Source organism: Trichechus manatus, unplaced genomic scaffold (genome assembly GCF_000243295.1).
Source record: "Trichechus manatus latirostris isolate Lorelei unplaced genomic scaffold, TriManLat1.0 scaffold00022, whole genome shotgun sequence".
NCBI lineage: Eukaryota > Metazoa > Chordata > Mammalia > Sirenia > Trichechidae > Trichechus > Trichechus manatus.
This window is the reverse complement of record NW_004443958.1, coordinates 512,591-539,230: the sequence shown is the minus strand read 5'-3', so window position 1 is coordinate 539,230 and position 26,640 is coordinate 512,591. Positions and strand designations below refer to the sequence as shown.

The 26,640-nt window shown below is 33.6% G+C and overlaps 1 protein-coding gene across 2 annotated transcripts in view; it reads left to right on the top strand.

Moving 5' to 3' along the window:
• CSMD3 (CUB and Sushi multiple domains 3) overlaps positions 1-26,640 on the top strand; it is a 1,379,111-nt gene that overhangs the window by 1,040,742 nt on the left and 311,729 nt on the right. For both annotated transcript variants that reach the window (XM_004372959.1, XM_004372958.1), the window contains 3 exons: positions 9,065-9,256; positions 12,870-12,996; positions 14,841-15,043. In XM_004372959.1, the coding sequence (XP_004373016.1) occupies positions 9,065-9,256; positions 12,870-12,996; positions 14,841-15,043 (522 nt within the window). The remainder of the gene's footprint in view (positions 1-9,064; positions 9,257-12,869; positions 12,997-14,840; positions 15,044-26,640) is intronic.

The following is a 26,640-nucleotide window of genomic DNA, read 5'->3' as shown; positions in this document are numbered from 1 at the left end:
GGGAATGCCACTGCTCTTCCATCCTTTCTATCTCTAGAACCCAGCTCCCTTCTTGAGTAAGCTACTCTACTGTTCTTAAAACAATGGTTATTGATTACTCTTGTCCTTGATAAATCTGAATCTCATCCCACATAAAGATGAGGGATGTTTTTAGGGTGCAGTGGTTAAGAGCTACGGCTGTTAACCAAAAAGGTCTGCAGTTTGAATCCAGCAGCCACTCCTTGGGAACCCTATGGAGCAGTTCTACTCTGTCCTATAGGGTTGCTATGAGTCGGAATTGACTCGAAGGAAATGGGGATGGATAACAAAATTAGTCATTAATTCTCCTGTGACAAGGACTTCATAGGGGCATAGCTGTCTTTCCTACAGGGTGGAGGGGAGAAAGAGGAGAGGAAATTACCATTTCTTTCTTCTAAAGTTGGAAGAAGAAATAATCAGTTAATATCTCAATACAGTATCCTCCCTAAAATATCACTTTGCTCTGTATAACCCTGCAATAGAACTCAACAAAACCAGATGGGATACGCTGATAAGACTCGCTCAGCTCCTCAACGCACATATCAGGAATGTGTCGTCAAGAATGTGGTGTTTTTTCACTCTTTCCCTCTCACTAAAGGCTAATTTGTATAAACACTATTTTTTGTTTGATCTTCTGTCATATCTTCCCTCTTGCTCCTCTACAGTAGTTAACTTATTTATTGTTAAAATATTTATTTGGTAATAAGTTTATATTTTATCTTTCCCCACTGGAACTTTATACGTTTTGGGGATGAAGAGAACAGTACCTAAGACAGAGCTCCTGCTCACATGGAACTAGCTAACTTTTCAGTGGGGAAAGATAGAAAATAAAATTATGAGCAAAAGATGAGATAATTGCATTTAGAATTAATTAAAACAGGGAAATAGGCTAGATAGTACAGGAGGTGGGGCAAGTTAGCTAGTTTGTTCAGGGACACAGTCTCAGAGGTGTCATCTGACTTGATATGTGAATGGTCAGAAGGGGCATCCACATCAAGATCCAAGGGTAGAGGGCTCTAAGCAGAGAGATCAGTAAGTAAAAGGCCCGAGAGAGGCCTGAACTTGACTTGTATGCCTGGAGCTGAATGAGCAAGAAGAATGGGACAAAATTAAAGATAAATTTGGATTCTAGGCAGGCACTAGGTGGGCTATAGAAAGGGATTTTTATTTTATTAAAAATGCAAACAGAGACCTTTAAGAGTATTATAACTTTAAATGTAAGAGTTAAAATAACAATAGCTAACATTTATCTACTATCTACTAGGTTTAAGGCATAACCTATGGAAGGTACTATTAATATCCCCACTGAAAAGAAGAGAAAAAAATGAAGCATGGAGAAGTTACATCACTTGCCCAAGGTCACATAGCTAATAAGTGCAGATATGGAATTTGAACTGAGGGTCTCTGTCTCTTAGAGTTCATGCTCTTAACCACTATACTATACTCCCTCCCAATTTAAGTTAAGAATATTTTATATTTAAAATTCCACGGTTTTAATGTCTTTTTTATTGTTATATAAATACAAAAAATAATAATAATGCAATTCTTCCAAAAGAAACTTATTTTATCTTATGCTTTAGAATCTGAATGCTTTCTTATTGGTCAAATTTACTACCAGGGAATGACTAAGGCCTAGTATCTTCCTTGTTGTTCATGAAGTCTATAAACTCTATTTCTTAAAGGTATGTTTCATTGCAGATTTTTTTTAGCTCTATATATTTGTAGTTACCCTACTTTCTTTTAGCAGAAAAGAATTTGGGTACTTTTAACAATCATTCATTACAGAGATAAATTGCACCCTTTTGATGGACTATAGCATTGTCTTGTCAAAAGTAGGTCTAGTAAATAGCCATGATGCCCAGCCATTAGGCAATACCTCTGGAGAATACCTCGTTATCTCCTCTGCACACTAAATTCACTATCAACTCACGGGAGAAATGTCCATTATCTTGAGAGAAAAGTTCAAACATATTTGTACTCCCTTAGCCTTCCGTTTACGTTGTTTGAAATGATTCAATAATCCACATAGAACATAGCCATTTCAAACTTCATATTCAAATTAAAGATGGACATTAGGTTATTTGTGAAGCCTTTTCTCATCTATTAGCCTTATAAATGTATAATAAATTATTCTAAACACTTTAGTTACCAGTATGTTGATGATGTTAACCATGAAAGACAATCATATGACTATTAACTCTAACTTTGTTCATTGTATATAACATAGTTAGCTTACACATTACTTAAAAATTAATTTCTGGCAGATTGAGGACCTATTTGTGAATATGAAAACTAAAATGTTTAGGAAAAAAAAAAAGTGGCCTAGAATATTTAAGTCTTTAAGGTGGAGAAAGATTTCTAAAACAAAATGTTGTTGTTGGGTGCCCTCAAGTCGATTCCAACTCATACTGACCCTATATGACAGAGTAGAACTGCCCCATAAGGTTTTCTAGGCTGTAATCTTTACAGGAGCAGATCACCAGGTCTTTTCTTCTGTGGAGCCGCAGGTGGGTTCAAACCACTGAAATAGCTAGCAGCAAAGCACTTAAAAATTGCACCACCGGGGCTTCTTAAAACAAGATATACAAGCAAAAATCTCTCAATAGTTTGTTGTATTCCTGCCCTTCAAGCATTCCCCTTAAGTGTGGAGACTAAAATCCTGGAAACTACGTTTTCCATGCTCTCTTGCCTGCAAAGATACCTGTTTATAGTCTATTAAAGGCTGTCTTATGAGTGCTGAAAGAATAGGTAAAGGCAATTGTTACTTTCCACCAGCAGTTGCAGATAGAAGCATGGTGTTGGCAAGTGTATAGCAGTGGCGTCCCGAAACTCCTGGATTTTCTGAAAGCCATCAGTGGTCTTATAACCTTCCACATTTCTAAAATTGTCAAAGCCTCTAAATGCTTATATAGGATCTTGTCTACTCAAAATATATGTGTCTTATGTTTTCTTAAGCCAGCCCTGGTCATTAAGCATCAAAAGCAAGCAAACAAACAAATAAACTCTCTACATCAAAACACACTATAAGCAAAGCAAAAAGAGGGGATAGTTTAGGAGGAGATATTTATAAGAATTTGACAGAATAACATACAGTCTCTATAAAGGACTCCCACAAATCAGTAAGAAAAAAATGCAGCCTAAAAGAAAAATATGGGCAAAAGACAATTTCTACTGCAATGGCCATTATATAAAACAAACAAACAAAATGTTTAACTTATTAGAAATTAAAGAAATAAAAATTTTAAACCAAAATAAGATGCTATTACACACCCATAAAGTTAGTAAAAGATAAAAATCCATGCAATACCAAGTGCTGATGAGAAGAAGAAATGGAAACTCATAAATTTTGAGCAGTATATATTGGTAAAGCCAGCTAGGAGAGTAATTTGGCAATATCTGGTAAAATTCTACTCCTAGACATATCTAGAATGTACCAACCATTTATTTTGGTCAAATACCAAAGGGTTAATGGTTAAAAATCAATACTCAGGCAAAGGTGAATATCACCATTCCAGAATGATGTACAAATGTATGATGTACAAGAAGCAAAGTAGCACCTTTAATAATATCACACACTTTTTTATGCCCTCCAGATAATAATTTAAGAGAGTTTGTCAGTAACATATTGTCTAGTCAGAACTTTATAGGTAGGATTTAGAGCATCACTAATAAAAAAAAGAATCCTTTATTTTAATTCCTGAAAACAACTGAAAATATTTCAAAATCATTTCCATAAGCTCTTTTAAATTCTTAACTTCCATAGACTCAAAAATTATAAATGGTTATCTTCTTAAAGCATTCTTCTAAAGTTTGTTGTTTCTAAGTTTTAAAATATTTAATAACCAAATATTAAGTATTATTCTGAAAGATTCTTCTGCTTAATGTTATTAAGTCCATCAAACAATTCTATGTAGATTAAAATTGGTTGTCTAAACTTTGTCTCCTTGAATTATTATTTAAACTTTCATTAACATTTCTTAGGCAGAGTTCTCTAGAGAAGCAAAACCAGTAAAGCATATAAATACATATATAGAGAGATTTATATCAAGGTGATGGCTCACGTGGTTGTAGAGACTGGAACATCCCAAGTCCACGGGTTAGGATAGAGGCGTCTCCTGATTCATGTAGCCTCTGGGACTGGTGAATCCAAGATCGGCAGGTCAGAGAGCAGGGCTCTTGCTCACAGGCTTTGAAGATCAATGAGTCCCAAGATTGGCAGGCAAGATGGCAGGTAAACTGCTAGCTCAAGTCCCAAGAACTTTAGCTCAGATTAACAGGAGCCAGCTGCAGGATCCAGCATGAGCAAAAAGCCCACGAGACTTGCCAGAATGTCCACTTATATTCTATGCAAGCCACATGCCCAAGGAAACTCCCTTTCAACTGATTGGCTACTCACAGCAGATCCCATCATAGAGTTCATCAAGTTTTATCATATCCAATCATGGACGTGATCACAACATCATATGACTGCCAAACCACTGAGAATCATGGCCCTGCTAAGTTGACACACAACCTTAGCCATCACATAACATTTAATGTTTCAAAATGGATATATTTCCCTACTGTATTTAGCTAACATACTTTCTCAATGTCCTTATTAATAATCTATTGTCCTTTTTATTTAGCGATTTGAAAGTTCTTTACTTTTGTTCTATAAAATTAAAATTTCCTCATTCATCATTAAATATGCTAGCATTTTATGTTTACCACACTAAATATATATTTACATTTTAACTAACTGAGTTTCAAAATATAAAGTATATATGAGCTCTTTATTCCAAGTTGCATAGAAAATGGTTACTTATATTTAAAAAGTGAATTTTCAGATATCAATTATAAACCTAGGCAATATGCCTTCCTTGTATAACTGATACTGTTTTATTGATGAGATACGTTGTCACTCTATGTATAGAAGTATGCATAGAAATATAGCTTTTTTTTTAGCAGTGAAAAATTGGAAACGATGTAAATGCTTATCAGCTGGAGAATGAATAAATCAATTTTAGAATGTAAATTCAAGGGAATACCACAGAGTAGTTAAAATTAACAAACTCTCTGTGTGTGTGTTTATAAATACAAAGATAAACACACAATGCTAGGCAATATATGTTGTCATATTGTCTTAGTTATCTAGTGCTGCTATAGCAAAAATACCACAAGTGGATGCCTTTAACAAAGGGAAACTTATTCTCTCATGGTCTAGGAGGCTAGAAGTCTGAGTTCAGGATGCCAGCTCCAGGGAAAAGCTTTCTCTTTCTGTTGGCTCTAGGGGAAGGTCCTTGTCATCAGTCTTCCCCTGGTTGAGGAGCTTCTCAGGTGCAGAGACCCCGGGTCCAAAGTACGAGCTGCTCTTCTGGCTCTTGTCTCTTGGTTTTATGAGGTCTCTGTGTCTCTCTGCTCACTTCTGTCTTTTATATCACAGAAGAGATTGATTTAAGACCCAACCTAATCATGTAGATTGAGTCCTGCCTCATTAACATAACTGCCTCTAATTCTGCCTCATTAACATCATAGAGGTAGGATTTAGAACCCATAGGAAAACCACATCAGACGACAAAATGGTGGACAATCACACAATACTGGGAAACATGGCCTAGCCCAGTTGACACACATTTTGGGGGGACACAGTTCAATTCATAACACATATAATTCATTAAATGTATAAATAATTGCAAAATATACTCTATATTGTTCATAGACATAGATATATACTAAAACATAATATATACATGAAAATAATATATTCTGAATATTTGATAGCTCTTGATAGAGCAGAAAGGGAATGAGTAGGGATATGAAAGAAGTGTTAACTTGTTTTTCAATATTCATTTCTTAATAATATCAATAATAATAGTCATAATCAATTAATATGAATATTAATTAACCTGAATACTAATCTGAATTAATATTAATCTGAAGCAACTATAACACAATACTATGATCTAATACAGTGAGATGGTGAGTTTATTATGTTATCATTTGTACTCTTCTGTAGGTTTCAAATATTACATAACAAAAATAAATTAGAAATATACTACATTGAGGCAGGTAAGGAATTAGATCCCAGTTTAAGTTATTCAGCAAGCCAAAAGAATTTATGTAATGAGAATTATTAGTGCATTTTGTGCTCTAGAAATTTTCATTTCATCAGAGTACCAAATTTCACGAGGAATGGTGAATATTTATAGAATATGTGCTTTTTCATACACATCTTTATTTAATTGTCAATTTCAAGTATTTGAGCTTTTAAATGAAAACTCTGGCAGCTGAATGTTTCCATAAAGATAAGATAGTTCTGAATATTTATGAATAAGCTACAATAATTCCACCAAATTGGACTAAATTATGTTGTGCTTTGTAGCTTATATACTATTGTCCATGTGCATTTTCATCTACAATGCAAAGTATTATAAATTATCTTAATTTACAAAGAATATCTCCATTTTACCTCATCACCAAGCAATTGCCAAGCACATTTACAGAACATTCAAATTAGGGAAGGATGAATTTGGTAATAAACCTTGAAAAGAGCTTGATTTCCATTTTCATTTTGAGAAATGATATATGGTAAAACTCAAAAGCGTCTGTATCTTGAATGATAAACTGAATATTATGATTGTAGAAGGAATGCAAACTTATGATTTTTGAGCAGGGACACTTTACATCTAATAATGAGTACGCAGATTCATGCAAAGAAATGTGTCCTGAAATTTAAAGTGACTACTTCTGCTGTTTCTTCTGTGTTTTAAAGACTGATCTGTTGACCACGTATCCTTTCTCTTTCATCATGTATGTCACAATTTAACAACTGCTAACCTCTTACATAGCTCCCTCTGAAGCACTTTGCCTTTGCTTAATTTCAACACATTTTAACGCAAAAGTGGCTGTCACAAATTGATTCATACAGGAAATTCCCTAGGCTCTTTTTGGTTTTGTTTGTTTTGCTATTGTCTCTCAAATTTCAGTTTCTCATCAGTATTACTTTATTTTTTACTTGCATCCTAGAGGAAATAATTGTCTCTAAGAATCCATGTCCGTTCATGAGCAGTTAAGTTATTGCACATATGCTAGGTGACAGGGTTTATGCTGGGTAGGCACTGTGGGAAAGAGAAAAAAAATTCCAATTTATAGTGGGAAAAAAGAAAGAAAAACCCAAATGATCATAAAGGAATTACAATGTACAAAATCATTCCTTGTGTTAACAAAGGAGGGAATGATTAAGACCCCCTAAAAGGGACTAGGGAGCACTTATATTCTCTGACACTTAATGTTTCTCTCAACATACGGTAATTATAAGAAAATCTCAGTACTTGAAGTTTTGCAAGTTGTGGTGGTTTTATATGTATTGTGAGACTCTAGAAAATCAATAATGCAAATTGGTGATTTGACATCAGTGAGATAATAGATGCTTTTTTTGTTTTGTTTCCTTGTTCAAGCCTGGATTAATTTGGTCAAGATTCTGTGCCTCTAAAAGAGACACAAATCTCTTTTTGATCACGATACTATTTAAGACAAATCAGGTTTTCTTTTTCTCCAACATTATTTGTCTTAACATCACAAATTGCTCATTCATGAGGCTGTCTAGTACGTTGTTTATAACTCTATTCTCAGAACCCGCAACTGCCAACCACAATTTTGTCACTAATTATCTTTGGTGAATTCATTATGTCATTTACATACTTTATAAACCATTAAAAACAGAAGAACTACATAGCTAAGGACCTCAGATTTTGGTTACTAGTATCATATTGTTCTGTTTAAGTTGAATTATAAAGTGTCCTTCTCTCATTCTTTCAGGATCTTAACAGTGCATTGTCCCATGACTGTCGAGTTTTTAACATCCATCTTTATTAATTTTATCCTGAATGTACAAGATATTCTGAATCAGAGACAGTTAGTTATTATCATTTAAATGGTGATAATAACTACATCAGGATGGTGATAATACCCACCATCCCAGTCCTTATGCCTATGGCAACATAATGAGAGCCAGATGGAAAAATCTCTCATGCAAGTGGCCAGCTACTCCATAGGTAAGGGGTGAAGAAAAAATGAACATACTCTGCTTATACACAGGAGCGAAAGAGGCAGCTGTGTCCTCCTCCCCTCCCAAAAAAAGAGGGAAAAAAAAACTGCTCCTCGGAGGTGGGATGGAAAGAATCCTAAATTCTCACTCTAACCTGTGGGAATATAAATACATACCTCCAGGGGCAAACAAATCTCCTATGTCTCCAACTTCTACTAAGTAGAGATGTCTTCAAGGTCCTGGGCCTCATTCTCCCTTGAAATATAAACAAATACATCCTCCAGAGTTAGGTAAATCTCACAGGAGTTCTTTCACTATTTGTACAGTAGGAAATTAACTCTCAAGGCTTGCCCTTAGCCCTGGATTCCAAGTTTCCGGAAAAATACACTAATGAAACTCCAACTCTGCAGGAACACAAATATATTTTCTCTAAACTCCAGAATGATAAAATATAGGAAGACTTTTATATTCTTTTCCTGTGAGAATTTTTGAGAGGTGTACTTTTTCTGGAGCAGATAAAATATGAAAATTCAGGGTTCTTCCATCTGATTGTTATATTACCTCTTGATAAAGTATATTTTAAATATGAGATTATTTTGCTTTCTTCTAAGACTATGAAAGTAAAGAACAGTCTAAAGTTATACTTGCAGTGGACATACTTGATACTGGGGTAGACCTAATTTCACAAATTTTGTCTAATTTTTTAAATTTTGATGACATAATTGTAGCGATTGTAGTATTTAGAATGTAATACTAGCTATAAATCACTTGAAGTAGGCAGAAAGCTTAATACTGTAACAATACATAATATAGTCATACAGAACATGTAGTATCATTAATAAATTTGAAAAATACAATAAATTCTCATGTCAAAAAAATTGTCTATGGTTATTGTATACTATCAAAATTATGTATGGCAAGAATAATACAACTAGGAATAAGTATAGAATAAGGGATTATCTGTAGTTTTTAATCCTCCTGTTAAATTTTGCCTTTAATCAATTTACGTTTTTCTCATAGGTTTTGAACTTTCACACTGTGAAGACCCTGGCATCCCACAATTTGGGTACAAGATCAGTGATCAAGGCCACTTTGCTGGTAGCACTATCATTTATGGATGCAATCCAGGCTACACTCTCCACGGAAGTAGCCTTCTGAAGTGCATGACAGGGGAAAGAAGGGCATGGGATTATCCTCTGCCTTCCTGTATTGGTAGGATGCTCTTTTGAATTTCATGAAATAATATTTCTGTGAAAATGTCATCAAAATATATTGCATATTTTAAGTGATTCCATCTGCACACACCCGATTCACACCATAAATCAAGAAGTTAACGAACTCATAGCTCATTTCTTCCAAAAAGAAAACCATGGAAAGTAAGAGTCATTTTCATAATCTCATCAGTGAGTATATCGTTTTGTTACAATATAATCATTATGAAGTCATTTTATTTCTCCTATCTTGATACAAAAATTACAAATATATGTTAAGACATTTAATCACAAATGTCTATTGAATCACATTGGCCAGAAATGTTTTAATTCACAAAATTACTGCCTATCTTGGAATTAAGATGGATTTTAAAAGAGCAAACAATTCTCAGTAACTTTAAAGACTTTCTTTATATATGTATTTTTCCCAAAGTTCATTTGTTCTTATGTGTTTGCAGCATAACAAAACCAACAAATTTTAATATGAAAGGGAATCTGAGAGCCAATGACTTAAGTGATATTGCCTATATGAAGGTAGAAAATGATTATTTTTCTCTACTTCCCATGGTTGTGGTACCAGTTCTTTCCTAGAATCTTCTAAATCAGTTCAAGAGTGACAGGGAATGTGGGGATGGGAGGGTGGATAGACAAGTATTGATAGAGACTTCTGCCTTTTTCTCTCCTGCTCCGAAGCTCAAGTAGGTGCCAGGATGGAACACTAGGCCAACAAAAGAAAATGTGATTTTAACAAAATGCTAACTCTTCAGTAGGGAACAAAAATGCAGTGTTTTCTCGGCCATTCTTATTTTTGATGCTGTTTATGGGGGCAGAAATCCATTCTGCGTCAGGCCCACAGGAATAAAATTGGCCTGAACCTTTGTAGACACATGAAAAACTCTAATCTCTGTTAGTTGATGTGGTCAACATAGGAATATCTGCAAAATTTGGTAGAATAAAAATAGAAAAAAATGAAATTTTAGACATTAGAGGCCTTGTAACTAATTTCACAATGTTATTGGTTTCATGAGTCCTCGATTGGTTTATTTAAACATTAATTCACACAGAAAGAAATACGTTTTTCTCTAACTGATAATGTAGTTACAATACTTTAATATGGCATCTGAATTTTACATAGATTGTGAGGGTAATATCTAAAATAATGATCAACTCAAATGCTGAAAACTTGGGATTCTGGAATATAACTAAGGATCTGCCCATTGACATAGGTTTTGTGAAAAATGCACCACTGATTAACTCTCTTTGAGCCTGTATTCTTTGATATGATTATGAAATATTTTAAATGAAGCAGCAGAAGTTGTAATAGCAAAAAACTATAAACTTGTCAGTATTGATTTGTCACTCTGTCATTAAAAATTAATATCACGAAACAAACACATTAAAATCATAAATCTTCTATATGTGTTGACATACTGAAGACATTATATTCTGGAGATATTTTATGCAAGCAGAAGGACATGTGGTTTGGGATATGAATATTTTAATTACATTTATAATGAATCAATTCATTTTAGATTTACAAATCTCCTGAGTCAAAACTTACTGACTTGGAACTACTCAAGATTTCCTGGGAAGAAGAATCTTTTTTTTTTTTTTTTTTGTGGTGGTGGATGATGAAGAACTACAGCTATAAACAGTTGGACAGTTTGTGTCTGGCATATGATGCTGACGCTCTGCATGGTTACAGAAAATGAAATTCTATTTTAAATGTGTTTTCTACTGGCAATTCTTAATATCTTTGTCACCAAGCCTAAGATTATGATTTGTTTTGTGTGTTCATTAACTTTAAATATTTATTGTGTCTATATTTTTGCCTCTGTCAGCTAAAAATTTTTTTCAATTATTTGTTAGTAATTACGTTTCTGTAGTTTATATATTGATCAAGCAAAAATTAATTCTTAAACCACCATAACTGGAGGGATTTAACCTGTATCCCTACTTTTAACACTATATTTCATTTTTATTTGGTAAACATAAGAGTCTTCTGTCAGAATATGAACTCCAGTATTAAAACCCATCACACTGACTCATTTGAATTCAAAATGCCAAATAATATTTGCAGGAAAGAAATACGGGGGAAAAGAACTGAATTTAAATTTAAGATACAATATAGAGTACAAAACTCAGATTTGACCAGCAAATGATTAAAAATTAATCTGGAAGAATGAAGTATCAAATCTGTTCTCATAATGAATGTGTACCAATATTAGTGATAAATCATAAAAAAATGATGGAAAATAAAATAATATAGGTTCATAGTTTTAGTTCAGTAACAAAGTTTTTATAAACAACAAGCAAAACTAAACTAAACAAGGAAAACCATAGTAAATGCTGGTGACTACTGATATCTATTTACTTTAAAAACCACCTGAATTTACTATTTATAAATTAATATAATACAGAATAAAATTGCCTCAGCCTTCTATGAGTATATGTTTTTAATATAATATCTAAAATCTTTGCAAGATATTTATCTATATGAATAGAGCTTACAAATTTGAGCCTTTAGATTCTAATGTTATCAGGCCTCTTCTAAATGTTAAAATTTTATTTCTTTGACCTTCCTTGGCATAATAATTAAAAAAAAAACTCAATTAAGTTATTGGATTTAAGTGAGATACAAATAGTACAGAGAACACGATAATAAATAGAAGAGTACCATCAAATATTTAAGCAAAAAGCAAAATGTATTTTGTTTTAGTTTATTTTTTGACATAGGGTAAATTTGGAGAATTTTCAAATCTACAATGCATTACATAGTGTTTTTTTTTGTTTTTAGGGTTTAGAGATGTAGAACAGTATATTAGCTAAAATATTAGTTTCTCTCTCCTCCAATACAGAGACCTTTTTTCTGGATTGCCTGCTTACCAAAGTAAAATCTCTCCGGACATCTCAATAGTATTAAATAGTATTAAAAAGGAGAAAATACCCTAAAAGATAAACTTTGTATTATACTGTATGGTAACACTATCATTTTAGTTAATTCAATAAATTTTGTACATGTTAGAGAGCACATTAAATCAAACCCAAACTCGACTTAACTGGAGTAAGAAATCAAATGAAAATGCTACTTTGACTTTTGGGAGGTTAAAAGGGAAAGAGTTTAGAGTGATTTAAAGGGGGAGTAAAAAGACAATGAAATTGAGACGGCCTAAGGGACTGTAGTAAAGATTAGTTTTTCTCAGAGGTGGGGTAGCAAGATGATGAATTATTCCGCCTGCAATCAACTAGCAGTGAGCAACTTGCCATCTGTTTTCCTTTTTTAATTATCGTTATTTAACAACACATCTAAAAATGTTTGGAAGCCTAAACTCAGAGTCTTTGAGTGTGTCCTTTTTTATTATTCCCTAATTAGTTTTGTTTTACTATCTTTTGTGTGATCCGACTTGAGACACTATTATATTATTGTGCAATATATTTTTGCTACAACTGATACCTTAAACTGAAGAGATTTATACAAGTTTATACTTTTATGAAGAGAAAAAAATTAATTCTTATTTTCCTTAATGTGAAAAACACATGCCCTTGGGAAATTTATAGATTCATTTGAAAAGACTGGCATTGAATTGTGACAAATTTTTATTATTTTTGTTTAGCTGAATGTGGAGGTCGTTTTAAAGGAGAATCATCAGGAAGAATCTTATCTCCCGGTTATCCCTTCCCATATGACAATAATTTGCGTTGCATGTGGATGATTGAGGTAGATCCAGGTAACATTGTCAGGTAAATGGATTTCATTTTCTCAAAATTACTGTTTCTCTTACTGGGGAAAATAAAAGAGGAAAGGAATCTGAATTTCCTGATTGGCCCTCATATATAATACCAATCAAAATTTTTTGGTATTATTAATGTTGGCAAGGGAAAACTTGATTTTTATTTTAAATTTATTATATTAATAAGTATTCATAAGCATGATTTATTGCTTCATAGACCACAGAGCTAGCTCATTTCACTCATTAGAGTGAAGATTTTCATAGTTAGAAGAGGTCATAGCAGATGAGAATTATTTCTGCTTCTTGTGGACTCTGCTACTTCAATTCTTGATGACTTAAGGTGCTGAGTTCACTATTTTGAGAGGTATACAAAGTTGTGCAGATCACTATCATAAGTTCAACCTCCCTAAGGTTAAGAATAAATAAGACTAGAAGGAGACTCAGTAACTGTTAACATCTTTCCAGGCCATGGCACATTTCTAAGCATCTGCTTTTGTCTCTTTAAACTGTATTTGCTTTCTCTTTCCTTAGGTGCTGAGTTTAGTTTAGATGGTTTACAACTCTGCATGTTGCTGCCCTTCAGATAAGGGCAGAACCATCATCTCCTACATGCTTAACACCAATCAGGTTTCCAAGGCCATCACAGGTGCTTTGTCCCAGTTTTACTATTATGGCAATTGCTGGGAATGGATTAATAAATGAACAATTCTCCTTGATGTATGAGCTGCTTAGTGTGTTATTGCTCATGAAGCAATAACTTTAAAACTTAAGAACTGTTACTTTGTATAAATGGAATTTTGGACACTTTTCTAAGTGGTGACAGTGATTGTGGGAATAGGTATTTTTTTTTCAAATCACAAGTTGAAAGATACAATTCCCATACTTTGCTGGATGCAAACTAGTACATTGCTTTTGCAAAGCATTTTGGCCTCAAAACACAAAATAGGCTTCACTGGGTATATCTCCAGTTTATTTCTCTTCAGTCTACATGACACCTTGTTTTATTTAAATATTAGAATTAGTAAACTTTAAAAAATTAAATTCAACATGATTCTGTTATGTTATTTTAATTAATGAACAATATTTGATATTAAATTGCTATCTAAATTTAAATTTGTTGTAATTCACATATCAAATAAGAATATGGCATATATAGAATTGAGCATGTTGATATAACTGGATTTCTATTGTATGTCACTGGGTAGAAAAACTATCAGATGCTATAGCAACCACCAATTTTGTCTAGATTAGACATAAAGCAGACTAGAGTTAACATAACAACATAACGAAGTGGTGAAGTTTGTATTATGGATTCAGATAAATGGAGTTCAAATCATGATTCTGTCACCCTTTGGCAATTATTTAATCTATATAAATTCTATTTGCCATATTTGTAAAATTGAGATAAAAATTGTATTGGCCTCACTGGGTTGTTATAAAGATTAAGCAAGAAAATCTATGTGAAATATTTAGCACAGTGCCTGCCTATAGAAGATGCTCTATAAATGTCATTGACTGTTACTACGATTAAAATACATGAACACTGAAAAGAATGCATACCTAAAATTCCTGTAATTGAAAGGTGATATAATAGTGTATTTAATCATATTCTAAAGAAATAAATTATACTGGTCAAGAGAAAATTCCTTAAGATTATATATATGTAATATATACATGTCTATATATATATATATACATCTCTTAAGATCATATATAATATACTGTTTAAATATTGTATTTTCTAGAATAAAAGGAATATCTAGTAAAAGCCAAGAAATGTGTATTTTTTCTTATTCCTCATTTGAAATTTAATCCTTGTTTAAATAATTGAACGGGTATGTGATTCTCCCACAGCCTACAGTTTCTTGCTTTCGATACGGAAGCATCACATGATATACTCCGAGTTTGGGACGGTCCACCTGAAAATGAGATGCTCTTAAAGGAAATCAGTGGCTCTCTTATTCCTGAAGGAATTCATAGCACCCTCAACGTAGTAACTATCCAGTTCGACACAGATTTTTATATCAGCAAGTCTGGATTTGCAATTCAGTTTTCAAGTGAGTTATTCTTTTATTTCTTCAATGCAAAACATGAATGTCATTTAAATAGTCCTGTTAATTTTACTGTTCAAAATTATAAGTTTTAGATTTTAATGATCTTAAATCCCCTTATCCCTATTCTTCCTTTTCCTATGCAGTTATGGTAAAATATACTTACAAAGAAATACAATTAACTTAAAAGATTAATTGTTGAGACACAAATAGCTTTTCTCCGATTGTCAAACCAATTATCCTTAAAATAAAAGTGATGTTAAAATAATTTGCTAATGAAATAGTTAAACATCACAAACTTGTAATCTGGACGTACCATACAACTGTATATTTTTAAATCTGAAGTTTGTTTTGGATGGTAGAGAAATGAATTCTTGCCATTACAAAAAAACTCTACATTTTTACTAACTTTATTTTTCCTTTTTTAAAGATCTTAAATTTATATTCACAGATATATTTGACAAAATATTTGAGATCTACCTTTAAATTCAAGATTTCCTATAACAATGAAATGCCATTCATTGTAGGTAATTATCAGTGTTCACAGTTTGTTTTTTTCTTTTCACGGCACTGCTAAGTAATTAAATATATGTTGTTCTGTAAAAGAGATTTTGCTTTAGTGGTTGGAGAAAATTAATGAAAACTTAAAACTTTAAGTACTATGTTTCTTTTTACTACCAACACACATTATCTCTTTGAGAAAATTATTGAATGAATTCTCTAATTTTATAGTCTTAAAAAAATCCTATTAACAGAATCCTATCAAGATTTTCAAGATCATTGATGGGAAGAAAGTACAAACCAGTATTCTTCAAATATGTCTGAATTCAAATTCTGGCTCCCTACTTACTTATTGATAACTTAGGACTCCTTACCTCACTTCAGGCTGAGTTATCTAATCAACAGAAGAATAATAATGCTCATCTCATAAACAGGTTATTAGGATGTAACACGATCATATGTACGTAGCACTTGGTTTCGAATATATCGTATATTAATGCAAAGAATGCAAACCTTCTACTTTTGTTTGCCAGCCATGCCCTCCCCTCTCAAGGTACTTTTATAAATGCCTCTATGCCAATTTTTCTTTACACGTTGCTGTAAAAAACTTAGCATAGCCCACTTAAGAAAATATCTCCTGGAGGTATTTGATGTCCTGGGAATTGCTATCATTAGATGAATAAACGTAAAAGTGAATGATTTGAAAAAACCATTAAAAATAATGCATGAAGGACTTTTGAAATGACTGTCAACTAACTATATCACTTTAGGTAAACAATTGATCAGTACAATTAAACAACTTACCTGTCAGGGTTTTGTTCATGGAACATAGCTGTTTGACTAAATTGACTAACACAAATGAATTGTTTTGTATTGCCTAAGCCAAGCTCATGTAAGAGAAAAATGTATGGACTTAGAAGAGCCAATATCTGTAAATATGCACTTTAAACAGATCTTTTGTGAAAAAGAAAAAAATAAGGAATGAAAAAACAAGAAAATGATCATGTAATTGGTGAACACAGATGGCTTCTATTTCTGAAACATTCACGAATTAAGCAATTCTTCGTATCTTTATCTTCTGTTTTCTACTATTTATTTCACTGTTTTTAAAACAGGAACAATTTGTCAGAGAACTGCTCATGATTGCTGTTCAATTTCAGCTCTTCCTGGCGGTAGTTTGGCAACCAACAATTCTTCTCTTTTCCTTTATCTTAAATTAATAGTATATAGTGTTCTACGGAGCCCTGGTGGTGCAGGTGTTAAGAGCTCAGCTGCTAACCAAAAGGCTGGCAGTTCAAATCCACCAACTGCTCCTTGGAAACCCTATGGGGCAGTTCTACTCTATCCTATAGGGTTGCTATGAGTCAAAATGAACTCCACGGCAACGGGTTTTTTTTTGTTTTTGGTTTCTTGTTAGTGTTCTGCATGTAAATGCTTATGTGATTAAATATTTACATACAGTAATGCAAAAGGTGCTTCAGGTTAGTGTTTGCAGATGCAAAGGGCATCCACTTAATATAAACAGGCCATTTTGTGTCTGTTTCAGAGTATTTTTATTGAGAATTGATCTGTGAAATTAGCAGTGCGTTTTTATATTTACCATATTTATACCAAACCCAAACCCGTTGCCTTGGAGTTCATTTCGACTCATAGCAACAGATAGGACATGTTAAATTTATAGAAACAAAGTGTATCATACCAGAGCTGTAACAGACCTGCCTTCATAATATTCTTTTAATATGCATAGAAATTTATGCTACTGATCTGAGACTAAAACCTACCTATTGAAATAAAGTTCCTTAGAAGGTTAATATATTGTGAATAGCATCAACTAATGAAAATCAGTCTCTTGGTTGGAGATCTTTTGTAACACACAGGCTTACAGAACTTCCCAAATACTTAGATTTCTTATGGGGAAATATTATTTTCATGAATGAGGTCTTTCTTGGTGCCAAGAATCATATTAAGTGTTTTATGTCTGTAATCTTGTTTAATCCTAACAAAAATCACATACATTTATTTAATAAATAAATACTCTAAGGTTCAGATAAATCAGTTCCTTTGTTCAAGGTCGTGCTGTTAGCAGATGCCTGGCGCTGTTACTTAAACCCTTACCAATCTGAAAGGATATTAACACTGTACCTGGTACATAGTAAATGGTTAGTGGTTGTTACTGTTACTATGCTATCATTATTATTGTGCGGTTGTTGTTATAACAACAACATATATTTTAAAGCTAGAGGAAACAAAGTTTTTAGTTGTATATTATTATTAGTTGTGTGTTATTAGTGAAGTTATACACATTTGTCGGTTTGGTTTCCTGAGTATGATCCCAAACACCATATTGGAGGTCACGCTTTCAAAAAGCAAGTGATTTATCTGAGTGAAGCAGTGAGGAGGAATGATGGAAAGCTGGAGCGCGTGCAGTGCATGCCCATTTAAAAGAGACACCTCCCCTCTGTCTCTACCATTTTTCCCTGTGGGAAGACAAGTTAATTTTCAAGTGAAACTGAGAATATTTTGAAGAGTAAGAGGGAGCTCTATTAAAAATTAAGCTAAGACAGCAGGCATAAACCAGGACAGTCCCAGGAAAATAAGGAGGTGTTGTTACCTCAGTTATGCCAGACTTTTATTTTACCCACCCTCCCCTGCAAGACCCATTCTTCTCTTGGGCATATAACAGCTGTTGCTTGTTGCATGTTAAAATAATAATAATAATAAAAAGGAACAAGTCAGACGATAGTAGCAGGACAATCTTCAGCAGCGGAATGCAACCAATGAAATGTATTTTAGTGAAGCTGGTGAAAGTGAATTTCACTGAAATGCAGTGCACATACCAACTTTATAATCATCATCAAGCTGGTATCAGTAGCCTCATGCCTTTTGTTTCATGATCTATTCATTCTTTGTTGAATCTATCGGTTTGCCTTTGCCTCTTGGTGGTATAGTCTGCGAGACACTTTTGCTTAATCAGAGCTACTTAAATCTGACATCGCCACCTCATGCTGTCCTATGTGCTGTCCTTGCTTCTCAGCAGTCAGCCTCTATATCCCCTGCTTAAATTTGTAATCTGCCTGCCTCCTTCCACTTCAGTATCACCGGGAGGACATCTTTGGGTATCATGCTGTCATTTGACTACAGAATAGTTGATTTTGACAGAGCATTTTCCATGCTCTTCACTCTTTGACCTCACTATTAAGAATCTGCCCCTGCTGGGTAATACAAAATACTAAAGCCCGTTGCTTATACTGTTGAAAATTCTCAAGGAAATGGATCCTTTAGCCATGAGAGGTTAAAATCTTCCAGCCCTAAAGGACTGCAAGGTGCCCCTGTCTTTGTTGCCACCCTCATTATTGCCCCGTACACTGCTGTAGCAGCCAACAAGTCACTGACTTCATTATCCATCCAGCCCAGTTTTTTTCCACATTTCCACCCAAGTGATCTTTCTAAAATACAAATCGGATATCACTCCTATGTTCAAAATTCTTTAATAGCCACACAGTCCTAAATTCAAACTTCTTACATTTAAATCATGTGCAGTTTATATTCAATCTTCCTGTCAGCCTTGCCTCTCACTATTAATGTACATACATCCCCACTGTCCTCAAAGTCCTTTTACATTTCTGTGTCTTTTTCAAACTTCCATATTCCTGGAACATCATGCCCACATTCAAAATCTATGAACTGTTAGTCATTTTTCAGGCCCAGGTCATGTGGTACTTCTAGGAAAACCATTCACGGACTCCTAGGCAGAATTAGTCTCTGCTGCTCTGGCACTATGCACATATTATATTAGAATGACGTATGTCCCAGTTGGCTCAGGATAGTCTGGTTTATGCCTGTTGTCCTAGCATCTTGAGTAATTTGACCTGTATTTTCCATTTCAACAAAGTGATATCATTAATAGTTCTGTTACAATAAGCCAGGGTGTATTTGTTACATCTCTACTTTGTATTTGGTCTCAAGCAGTGTGTGGAGCCCTGGTGGTGCTGTGGTTAAGAGCTTGGCTGCTAACCAAAAGGTGGGCAGTTCCAATCCACCAGCCACTCCTTGGAAACCCTATGGGGCAGTTCTACTCTGTCTTACAGGGTTGCTATGAGTCAGAATTGATGGCAACAGGTTTGGTTTTTATTGTTTTTTTGGTTAGTAGTATATGGAGCCAACTCAAAGGCAACTAACAAGTAGTGTGTAAGATATGTTTGCCATGTTGAGAGTAATTATAATACATGCTTAGATCTGAAAGACAAATTCTAATAACCTGTCTCTATTTCGCGACCTTTTCCATATGCCAGGGATTTACACCTCCCTTTCAAAGACAGCATGTAGGAGGACACTGACAGATATAATGAATTTTTCTCACATGTGAACACCTAACCCATTCTGATCTTGGATGGTAGTGAAAGAAGTATTTGACTCTGTTGCCCTGCCAGCTTTTTTGCATATCAGTCAGTTATGCCATAATGGTTGGAAAGACTCAGAAAGTTCCCTGGCCATGAATCAGCAGGATTAGTAAGAAATATGGGAAATACATGTTCTAAAAATATGTCCAGGGTCTGAGCAGTCCTGCTGTAGAGCTATGGAATATAGTCTGAATGCCCTTGACATGAGTATTTTTGCCATTTATTTCATGGAGTAAATTCATAATTTTATTTCAATGCAGAAATTTTTTATTATTTTGCAAGAGACTTTTCTGGCAGCAATGGGATTTTTAAAAGTGCGTGGTTAATGAAAAAGTACATACTTTATATTCATTTCTTAAGAAATCTGATTCCACAAAGATGTCCAAGAAGATGGTCAGTTCTGCTGAAGGAGTTGCAAAGAAAAGCCTAGGTAGGGATCAGCAAGGGTGTCAGATAAATCTATTCCTGCAAAAATTGAAACTAAGCCAAAAAGGTAACAGAAAAGGATCTAGCGGAATTTTTTTATTGCTCTTCATAAATACAAACATTTTAGTAGCTCTAGAAACACATTTTTATAAAGCAGAGAATCCTACATGATCCTATATATATATATATATACATATATATATATACATATTTAGATAAATGGTAAAACTTGTTTTTGGAAAAAAAAATGTGTGTTTATTTTCCTGAACAACCAGAAATTAGTAGAATATTGAATTATAGGAGAATTTATTGCCTTGTGTATTACATTAACATTATTTAGGTTAATGAAGTGGGCATTTTATATGCTAAAATATGAAACAGTTAAATGGTAACTAGAAGCCATGATAATGCATTCAAAATGTCTTGATTATTTTGAAATACCTGATGTATTAAATATGTCTTGATCATCTTAAAGTACCTATCTTCTATAACCACTTTTCTTTTTAGTAGAATTATTTCCTAATCAAAAGTTCTCCCATGTCTTAGATTTATCCCTGGTACTATGATATCTTTGGTACTAGTAAGCCAGTTTTTCCTAGCAGCTTGTTAACATACTGTGAAAGATTGGATATTTAGATTGAGAATGTAGTGTGAATGATATTAAATCATGAGATGTTGGGACTGTAGTCCTAACAGTGTATGAATATTTTAAGATGTTGATACTTAATAACCTTGTTTTATGAACAAATTTTCTACAAATTTTAAGTTGGAAAATCATTAGGTTAATCGTATGGATTAACTACATGATTTTTAGACTTTTAGTACTTACGGTAAGAATTCTGTACAAAATATTCATCTTATTTGCATACTAATTATACATAAAACAAATCTCAATTAAAAATAAACTTGATGGTGAACACTCAACTTGCCCACAATGTTTTTCAATACACATGGGCACCATCGTGGTGTCACTGGCCATATAAAAGCCAGAATATACAAATCTGTTAAAACAAAACAAACAAAAACCACAGGTGTTTTCATTTGATTAAATGACAAATCTACTAAACTAATTTCATCATATTATAGTCTAAATTTTCTTCTGCAGGTGTGAAAAGTAAAAAGATATATGTTAACATGCCAGCTCCCTTAGCAGAACTTCACAAATAATTAGATAACTCAATTTTGTATCAGTGACATCAGTTGCTTCAAACAAAAAGCCATTCTATTAATTCCAATAAAAGTTCTATTTTTTATATACAATTCACAAAATCAAAGTCTTTGAAAGCTCATTGTGTCAAAGATAAAAATCTGATATTAAAAACTCAGTTAAATTTTAACACTTTAATATTTTTATGATCTAACATATGGTTTTATAAACATACCTCATGCACTTGATAGGAATGTGTGTTTACCATTAGGTGGAGTGTTCTATAAATATCAATGAATCTAACTGAATGGGCGAATATTTTGATAATGTAAAATTAAAAACACGCTCATGCTATATATTGTCAGTTGAAGAAATGTGAAATCACTGTTACATCATTTTTCTCTTTCTTGCTAATTAATTCTGGTAATTTCCAAATCTAAGATTTCTATTTCAAATTAAAGCTTGTAATTTACTTTTATAATGTTTACATACGAAATCAGTTTCCTGTATAGGTGACTTTGATCATCTTCAAACTAACATGTTATCTTAGTTTCTTAGTGCTGCTATAGCAGAAATACCACACATGGTGGCTCTTAACAAACAGACATTTATTTTCTTACAGTTTAGGAAGCTGGAAGTTCAAATTTAAGGCATTGGCTCTAAGGGAAGGCTTTCTGTCACTGTAGGCTCTGGGAAAGATCCTTATCTCTTTTCAGCTTCTGTTCCTAGCTTCCTTGACAATCTTCTGGTGGCATGTTATCTTCCTCTCCCTTGGAGCGTGCTTGCTTCTGTGCCTAATCTGCTGCTTTTATGTCTCAAAAGTGATTGGTTTAGTACACACCCTACAGTGATTTGGCCTCATTAATATAACAAAACCCTATTCCCAGATGAGACTATAACCACAAGTATATCCCTTGCCATCAAGTTGATTCCACTCATAGGGAGCCTATAGGACAGACTAGAACTTCCTCACAGGGTTTCCAAGGCTGAAATCTTTACAGAAGCAGACTGACACATCTTTCTTCCATGGAGCAACTGGTGGGTTCAAATCACTGACCTTTCGGTTAGCAGTCAAGCACTTCACCACTGCTCCTTCAGGGTTCCTACCACAAGTATAGGGGTTAGGATTTACAATACATATTTTTGAGGGACACAATTCAATCAATAACACATACCTTTTGTTTCCGCAAAAAAATTGTATCACTGATTGCATCCCTACTTTTGTCTCCATACTTGAGCATAAGACACAATGAGACCAGGGAGGTATTGTCTCTTGTTAAAATACATCTCCAACACTAAGCATAATACCTGGCTTATAGTGGGTGTTCAACAGTTATTTGGTGAAATAAATGAATAAATATGTATTGTTTCTTAAAGAAGAGATTTTCACAGACTTAAAAGTTTATTACAACGCTGGCTTTGAGGTTTGTTTTGCATCTGATGCAGTAAGCATCTTTGTTTCCCTCCTGGGTTGATGGAGACTGTCTCTGTCTTGCTACCATCTACTTTAACCTGGCCTGCCATGTCATTAGGTGTATCCTTGGAAAGATAATGAAATTCTAAAGATAGCCACATTTCTGAGTAGCAGGCAGAGTGCAGGACTAATAATGATGTTGAGCATTCTTTATAAAATTGATGGATCTTGTACAAAGCAAGGACGCAATCAAGGGCAAAATTCTCCAGGACGAAATCCACTTTTAGTTTACCACCTGCATTTAAAATTTTTTCTGATTGATTTGACTCTGGATTTTCCTTCCAGGTTAAATATTCCCATTACCATCTTGATTTCCTTTGACACAGTTAAGTGGAGAATAGAGTGTCATTTCTTAGTCACTACAAAAATACAAGGCAATAAAAGTGGAAGATAGGAGTATAGGATTTTGTGAATATCAGATTTGAACTATGACCTTAAGTTTTCTGACATACTTCAAAAACAGATAAAACACATTCTTAGACAAACTACACAGTGAGTATTAAAAAACTACTGATCTTTATGGATTCATTTCAGAATTGATTGGTTCATATAATTGTAATTGCTAGAACTTTAAGATTTTACCTGATCCTAAATCAGGCAAATAAAATATTGTTATGCCAGTTTTACAGATATGACAGTTAAAATACAGGAATCTATCTCAGCCTAATCAAGGTCCCTTTACTGATACAACAGTGACTATAATCTAAGCCCCCTGATACTTATAGCATTACTTAACAACTATTTGAAATCCAAGGCTTTTTATTCTTGAAAGGTGTTGAGATAAACAAGTTTATTCCAAAACAGCGCATTTCTGAATAGGTGTTGTTGTTGTTGTTAAGTGCCATTCAGTCGGTTCCAACTCATAGCGACCCTAAGTACAACAGAACGAAACACTGCCTGGTCCTGCGCCATCCTCACAGTCCTTGCTATGTTTGAGCCAATTGTTGCAGTCAGTGTGTCAGTCTATCTCATTGAGGATCTTCCTCTTTTTTTCTTTTTATTTTTATGGGCCTGTCTAATCTTTGGCTGTAGGGTGAACCTCAGGAATGACTTCATTACTGAGCTAAAAGGAAGTTGGGGGAGATCTTCCTCTTTTTTTCTGACCCTCTACTTTATCAAGCATGAGGTCCTTCTCCAGGGAGTGGTCCCTCCTGATAACATGTCCAAAAGTACATCAGATGCAGTCTACCATCCTTGCTTCTGAGGGGCATTCTGGCTGTACTTCTTCCAAGACAGATTTGTTTGTTCTTCTGGCAGTCCGTGGTATATTCAATATTTTTCGCCAACACCGTAATTCAAAGGCATCAATTCTTCTTTGGTCTTCCTTATTCATTGTCCAGCTTTTGCACGCATATAAAGTGATTGACAAACCGTGGCTTGGGTCAGGCACACCTTAGTCCTCATAGTGACATCTATGCTTTTTAACACTTTAAAGAGGTCTTTTGCAGGAGATTTGCCCAATGCAATGCATTGTTTGATTTCTTGACTGCTGTTTTCATGGGCGTTGATTGTGGATCCAAGTAAAATGAAATCCTGTCTGAACTGATTGGACACATAAAAACTTATGAGTAATTTTAGTGTATTTTGATAATTTTTTGTAACTTTTATTGTTATACCAAGCAATGTAATAAATAAACCAGTGTTAATTGGCACAAGGTCACTGAGACGGTAAATCTGACATTAACCTTCATTTAATAGTTCAAATTATCATCCATATTGTAGTTGAAACCTATACATACACTAGCTAAGACTGTGAAATTTGTATTAGGTAAAATGGATACTTCCAATGATGTTACACTCTCAAGTGGATGGAAACAAATATGAAATAAGAGGTCAGAAGTATATTTACAGTACAGAGAAGTTGCAACAATGGAGAGAACTCAGTCATACTCTGTACCACTTAATGTTACTTTTTTTTTTCTGAAAATATGCTCAAGTTATCCAGAATAGATTGAAGCAAATTAAAATGCAGTATAAAAGTTGTGCTGTCCATACTTGGAATAAATGTCTCCAAGTTTCAAAAAAATACTGTATTATAAGCAAACCATCAGCATACACTACATGTCTAATTGTAGTTTCCTTCATTCATTGATTAATTCCACAATTATTTATTTCATGAACTATTTTTAACTATTGTGGAAGATTCTCTTCAATTTCTTACTTAGAAGGACACATTCTTTATCCCTAAGATATAACAAAGCTTGATTTGATAGAGTCATATATTATTTAACAAGAAATACAATTAACTCTTTCAGTAGATTTATATCATAAATGAAGTTTTAGGGCATTGCAAATACAGATTCTAAGTAACATTATATAAGCTTTTCCAACTACAACATAAACACTTTCTCAATGTATGTGAAGAAATGCATTTATATATACTTAGCACAAGAATGATATATCTTGAAATTAAATGTTTCTACTATATATAAAGGGAGCTCTGGTAGCAAAGTGATTAAGAGCTCAGGCTGCTAACCAAAAAGTTGGCAGTTTGAATCCACCAGCCACTCCTTGGAAGGCCTATGGGGCAGTTCTCCTGTGTCCTATAGGATCACTATGAGTTGGAATCAACTCAATGGCACACAACAACAACAACTATATATAATAAGTAGTTATGAAATTGCATTTTTACTTTTCTATTACTTTTTTCAAATTCTAGGTTATAAGAACTATTAATTAATAAAAAACACTGTAGATGAAAGTTATTTGTTTATGGTAGAATAAAAATAGTTCCATTCGGAAAGTAAACATTTGTCATTGCAATTTCACTTCTATTTTATTATAATAGTCAAATGAAAATACTCATTTTGTTAGAAATAAAAGCTACCATACAAGATAAAAATCACTGGCATATAAAAAGTAGAATAAAAATTAGAAGATTTTATATGTTTAGAAATGTTAACTCTATTTCATATGCCAATGATTTTATCTTCTAAGGTGGCATTTATTTCTATAAAAATGAATATTTTAATCAGTTACTATGATAAAGTAGAAGTTTATTTGCAATTATATCAATAGCATAGGAAAAATTATATATATACATACATATGTTAAATTTTAATCTTTTTACATTTTTACTTTACAAAATCTGAAAATTAAAAGATTTTATATATTTGCAAATGTTTTGGACATTGTAAATTGAGGAGCCTATTAGATGCCCAAGTGGAGAAGTTGAGTAGATAGTTGGATAGAAAGGTCTGGAGCTCAGGTGAGACGTTAAGAGTGGAGATATAAATTTGGGAGGCATCAAGTAATAATGGTTTTTAAAATCATGGGATCTGATTTAGTTATCAGGGAGAAATTGTAGAAAAAAGGGAGAAGAGCATTGAGGATTAATTTCTGTGGCATTCCAGCCCTTGACCATCAGGTTAAAAAAGTAAAAACAGCAAAAGATACCAAAAAGCAGCATCAGACGAGTCAAAAAGAAAACTGGAATGGGCTGCTGACTTGGAGGCAAGACAAATAAGAACCTGAAGAAGGAAAGACGGTCAGCTGTAAGAAATGTTGCTGAAAGATTTGTTAAAGTAGACATAAAATTACTCTTGCCCCTGGACACCCTTTTAGCTCAGTAATGAACTCACTCCCGAGGTTCACCATCAGCCAAAGATTAGACAGCCCCATAAAACAAAACAAGACTAATGGGGCACAACAGTCC